Source organism: Dinoponera quadriceps, unplaced genomic scaffold (genome assembly GCF_001313825.1).
Source record: "Dinoponera quadriceps isolate SergipeBrazil2010 unplaced genomic scaffold, ASM131382v1 scaffold1872, whole genome shotgun sequence".
Taxonomy (NCBI): domain Eukaryota; kingdom Metazoa; phylum Arthropoda; class Insecta; order Hymenoptera; family Formicidae; genus Dinoponera; species Dinoponera quadriceps.
The window spans coordinates 1,806,377-1,812,039 of NW_014555944.1; the positions used below are offsets into that span (position 1 = coordinate 1,806,377).

Below are 5,663 nucleotides of genomic sequence, written 5' to 3' on the forward strand. Positions count from 1 at the left end.
ATCATCGTAGATTTAGAAGACATGCGCGAGTACGGAAGACGTGTTTTCACGATGAGAGACGCGAACGAGGGAGAAACGTGACGATTCGTCGGTGAGAGGCGAATCGAAAAAGTTACCGCTTACGATGGAAAATTAGTAATTTAATTCTTGAATTATTGAATTATCGAGTTAAACATTGAATAATTCGACAATTAAATCACGATTTTAAAAAATCGAGCGTAATTGGTGGTGCTCGATGAACTTGCCGATTCCGTGAAATTTTCTCTCTCACTTTATTCGTGAGTTCCAACGGGGAGTCTTAATGACGGTGATTAAGTTTGAGCGTAACCCAATTTCTTTGTCTCCCTTTCGAACGTTTAGGAGACGAGAAATCGCTGAAACTGCGCTTCAAGTTAATTATCGTTGTTAAGTTTAATTATCCCGACTGTAAAATGAACGTTAACCTTTTGAAAACGGCAGTATTATTAGGTCTTTGTACAAAACTCCAAAGAGGCGACTGACAATAAAGCGTGAGAAATTCGCAAAAAAAAAAACCCGGAAAAAAAGGTTCTTATCGAGCACTGTCTCGGCACTCGACACATCCGAGGCTAAGAAGCAGGCAAGCAGGCTCCCTCGTTCGCGAAACGCGCTTCCCGTACAGGTAGCTTTTTTACGTAAGACAGAGTTTGCCAAATACCATAGTACTTATTAGCACGTAAGTCAATGAGTAAATATATAAATATACATAAAAAAAAAATATATATATATATATATATATATATATATATATATATATNATATATAGAAAATAAATGGAGTCGCGAGGCGGCACTCAGCGCCGACGTAGCGAGACGGCGAATCACGTTTCTCGCACATGCAGCTATTTCCGTATCCGTTGCCAAAAGCCATTTTAGTCCAACAAGTAGCTTCCCACGAAAAGTATTACTGCGCATATCTCTTTCAGTCTTGGAGACCATTACGAGTATTATTAAAGTTTCATAGGGTGTAAGGCGTATTTTTTATGTATGCTTTTTCTGTACGCGACGAGAAATCCTGCTCTCGAATAAAAACGTGAAGGAACATTTTCAAGCTCAAGAGAGGAAGGACGATGAATGAACCCCGCGTCCCACATCCGACGCCTTCCTTCATTTTTCCTCGCTTAAGTTTTATTACATTGCACTTTTACAAAAATGGGAATACGATATGATGAGCGTGATATATAAGAAGTCTTATTCGCGTCGATTTACAGAACACTTTGTGGACTCCTTCCGTACAAAAACATTAATATTAGGGCGCGTACATTAGTCGGGCTGACTGCTGACAAAAGTTTCAAACGCGCGAGATATCACATGAGAGAGTCCTTCGAATTCTTCGAAGCGTCATTTGCACGAAACACGCCAGAGACGTTCGATTAATATTTCGCCTCTGCCTTCGTTACTAAGTCTGCGACTACAAGCTATACAGTACATGGCACTGTACTGTGTTCTACCGTAAGACTGTAACGACGAAATGAAAAATCTACGGGTCTACTAATCCTTTGTCTGCACACACTTGCATCGATCGATGTTAACGAGCTTAAAGTAAAATTTATCTATTAAATATCACTGAGTTCCACGGAATCGGCGGAGCTTTTGCGAGGCTCCGCGAATTGACGATGAACATCTTTCCCTCACACTTCGATACCGACGTTGGAACGTTTGCCTTTCCTGATCAGCATCTGCTCGACGTTCAGTTGCGGAGCTTCCGTTCGCGTGTGCCACACGTACACCTGGAAAACGCGCAATTTCAAGTTTCACTTGACGGGATCGTGTAGGAGGAAACAAGTCGGCCAGGTCGATTCGCACCTTCATGCAGCAGTCCGCCAGCGGCTCCAGCTGATCCCTCGTCACTATCTGCCGGAGTATCTCGCTCTCCTGATAGCCGCCTTCCACGTCGTACGAGAACCAGGCTTCTTGATGTTTGAGCAGCAGCTCGAGATTGATGGCGAAGCCGGCCATGTCGAGCGGGAATGGACGGTCCGGCTTCCACGCCGCGTTGAAACCGATCACCTTACTAGTAGCGTTATCACAAATGCAGATAGGCCTCTCCACCGTCAAGCCGCCGACTAAGCCGACCGGCCACACACCGACTCTTTGTATTTTCTCCATCTGTAAAACGTAAAGCGGTAAATTCGATCATAAATCTACTTGTAATATGGGGAACAACTCGAGCCGGAGTTGCTGGCGTAATTTACCAATTTTATCTCCGCTATCGAATACCGACGACAGCAACCGAATCCTGTTATCTCAAAGGTGTGTAAGATTAATATGTTTATTGATTTAATGTCGATAATATTAGGTAATATTCGAATATTATCAATAAAGTTGCTGTTACTGAGCTTTTATCGATCGGAACTGATTTCCTCAGCAGAGCACGCACTGTCGAGCTGAACTTCGGACTAGATTCATTGTATCCGAAATCCTCACGAGCTCTCCTAAAGCCTACAATCCACATTTTGTATAGTTTACCAATCTTATCTCCGTTATCGAACAGCGACGACGGCAATTGAGAGTCTGTCATCTTGAGAATTCGAAAAATTAAAAAAGCTCAACGAAGAATAAGTAAATAAGGCCAATAACGAACAAGACACGGATTTTGTAGCGCTACCAATTTATGTTCGGAACTAATAACGTGCGATAGATCTTTGTACAGTCGCACTTTGTATTAATAATCTTCAAACGTTTCGGCCCTCCACCGGACCACCCTCAATGAAAAACATAAACGCCGAAGTGGTACAATGGAAATAAACAGAAATCAAACACCGTAATTTCGTCAGATCAAGAAGGCAGATTGGCGCACAGAATACTATGTTATCAAACGAGATATACTTTAGTGATAACGTAATCAAATCAAAGCGAGAGAACAAAGAATTAATTCTGAAAAGCTTTCGTCACTCTCATCGAACGTAAATTGATAGCGCTACAAGATCCGTGCTTCGCTCATCGCCTTCATTTCACTTGTCTTCATAGTATCTTTATTGATAATATTAAAAATATCGGAATATTATCAATAAAGTTGCTATCTGAGCTCATCGATCAGAATTGATTTCGGCAGACCGTCGAACAGAGCCTCGGACTAAACTGCATCCGGGATCCTGACGAGCTCTGCAATCCGCTCCGGGCGTGGAGCTCATGCTGGTAAAGTAGCTCGGGGCTCGACTCGCGGCGTCGCTCAGTGAAGCGTGCAACCCTACGAGCACCCTTTGACGCGGCGGCGAATTACCGATTTCGGTTGGGAGGCCGCGAGGCCGTGCGAGATTCGGTAGTCTGTGCAACGCGCATTAACGGGGCGGACAGGCCTTCCGGAGGAGGGCTGGCATCTACCTCGCGGAACAGCTTAATGGCGTAAGTATTGTCGTCGTCGGCGAAGAACACGACGCCCCTGTTGGACGGCTTGAGGTTCTCTCTGAGCCACCTGAGCGCCGCGTTTCGCTGCTCCACCCCGCGCGGCTTCTTCCAGTTCGGGTCGTTCCTACCGAGCTTGTAGTTGGGCGGGGTCGCCGCGGACAGGTGCGTGTAGATCAGGCCGCTGGTCTCCAGGAAGCTGCTGACCAGCCCGGTCTTGGACGGTGCGTCCTCCACGAGGATCCAGTGGAAGTTGCGCACGTGGAGAAACGTCTGCGCCAGCCGGGTGAGCTCGGCCTTCTGCACCGGCCTGGAGAACGTCGGCGTGATCGCGTAGATGACGGTACGATTAGCGGCGCCCCCGTGGAGGTTCTCGAGGAAGAGCCCGTGCGACTCCAGTCTCTTCACCACGCTGTGCGTCAGACCCTGCACGTCGCGCAGATCCGTTATCACCGGCTCCAGCTTCGACCGTAATTCCTGCCATTTGGTGTGCTCCTGGTAATCTGCGTGTGAAGGTTCGTTAAAATCTCAGTTGCCCGAGTCGCGTCTGAACGAGGATTTTTCCAGCGTTGCTTTTACTCGCGTCTCAACGACGGGAACTACGGTATCATCGCGCGACGCGATCAGAATTGAACGAGTGACAAGGCTGCTAGGACAAGGTAGTTGAAAGGCGAAGGCGACGAAGGCGAAAGCGGCTATAAATAGCCGGCGTGTCGCGGCGCGACGACTTCGAAACAGCGTTGAAACGTGACAATAACAGTCTCGGTGTGTGTGTGTTTACGGGAAACATCGCGTGTACTTCATTCTCGCTCAACAACTACGCATTCTGTAATCCACGCAGACATCAGTCAACTGTGTTTTCCCTTCCCTTCCCTGCGTTTGAAAATAAGGCCTTTATTTATGGAGATAGAAACTCTCTCTAAAGCTCGACTTGTAATCGTAATTCCGCGTGAGACGCGCGCTGCAACATCGAGAACGGTGGCGTGACAAGTGGTCTTCATCGTTCGAGACAGTGGGGGAAGATATCAACGGTATTTTCGGTCGAACAATTGCCAGGGGTCTTTGCGCACTTACATTCTCGTTCTGCGACTCCGCGACTGAATTTTCCAATTTTTTGAAACGCACAATTGACCACACGACATACGCAAAATGGACACGGATGGAGATACCAGAAATCGTATTTTCTCGTGTTTTCAATCTTTCGGGAGAAAGAGGCGAGTCCAAGCTGCCGAAATAATTTGCCCCGCTCTCGGGAATGATGTTGCGAGACCAGCGGAGGTGGTCCCAACGGTTTCCGATTTCGCTCTTAGCGGCCGCCATCGCTAACTGCAAACAGACTAGCCGAAATTTCATTTCTTCATCAGCATTTCGACGGAGAATCTTTTAGAGATGTAATTTCTAAGCGGCGATGGTAACGCGAACATCGCGACTCGTGGCACAACTCTGTTTCGAATCGCCCGCCGAAGCGCATCGAGCGTGTCAGTGGCTGCGCGGCCTGAGAACAATTCTTGGATGGTCTGCGCAGAGACGCGCACGCATGCGCGCAGACAAGCGAGCTGTCCGCTATGCACGATGACATTAGCGGGAATTAGCACAGTAATTGGAGTAGCACTCACATACGATACTTTGGAATGCGATCACATTAATCAGGAACAGTACGAGGAAAGCCCTGTTACAGCGAAATACGCCCCACATACTGGCTTTCGTGCTGGATTCGTCGGTGAGCAGCACACTCTCTGTCATCGTTGACGCGCCATGACACTGTTCTGCCTCACCGACAGCGCCAGCCAGCCCGACAATGGTGTCAATCACATCGTCATTTCGCAATACCGTGCTGTTTACGTAACACCGGGTCTTTCCGCAACATCGTGGCAAAAAAATCGATGTAAAGTGGTTTCCCCTTTTCACTTTTTTCAGAGAACAAATGTCATCGTTCATCGTTGATGAAACAAATGTATGAACATGGAGCATTGTGCCACGCTGAAATGTCCGTTAAATTGTTTGAATAACTTTAGACACGAACGATGCTGAAACGAGATGATCACTTGGTAACGCTTTGTAAAGTCGAACATTTGAGAATCGAATAACAAATTGATGTACAGCGGTTTCTCTTACTTTTAAAAGAACAAATAATATCGTCGTTTATCGCTGATAAAACAAATGTATGAACATGAAGCATCATGCCATATCGAAACGCCAATTTCCGTTAAATTACTTGAATCTAGCAAGTTTGATTACGACCGATGTTAAAATGAGCTAATCATTTGATAACGCTTTATAAAACTGACAATTTGGGAATTG

The 5,663-nt window shown here is 46.4% G+C and overlaps 1 protein-coding gene across 2 annotated transcripts; it reads right to left on the reverse strand.

Moving 5' to 3' along the window:
* Positions 1 to 1,123: 1,123 nt before the first annotated feature.
* LOC106745968 (galactosylgalactosylxylosylprotein 3-beta-glucuronosyltransferase I) lies at positions 1,124 to 5,419 on the reverse strand. Of its 2 annotated transcripts, none has more exons than XM_014622046.1 (4): positions 5,060 to 5,419; positions 3,342 to 3,865; positions 1,824 to 2,126; positions 1,124 to 1,747 (listed from the first exon to the last, which is right to left on the reverse strand). In XM_014622046.1, exons 1-4 carry the CDS (start codon positions 5,331 to 5,333, stop codon positions 1,649 to 1,651), a joined length of 1,200 nt encoding a protein of 399 aa, XP_014477532.1. In that variant the 5' UTR covers positions 5,334 to 5,419; the 3' UTR covers positions 1,124 to 1,648. The 2 variants fall into 2 exon arrangements, with proteins under 2 accessions (XP_014477532.1, XP_014477531.1); XM_014622045.1 differs by having other exon boundaries at positions 4,979 to 5,418.
* Between the last annotated feature and the right edge of the window lie 244 nt (positions 5,420 to 5,663).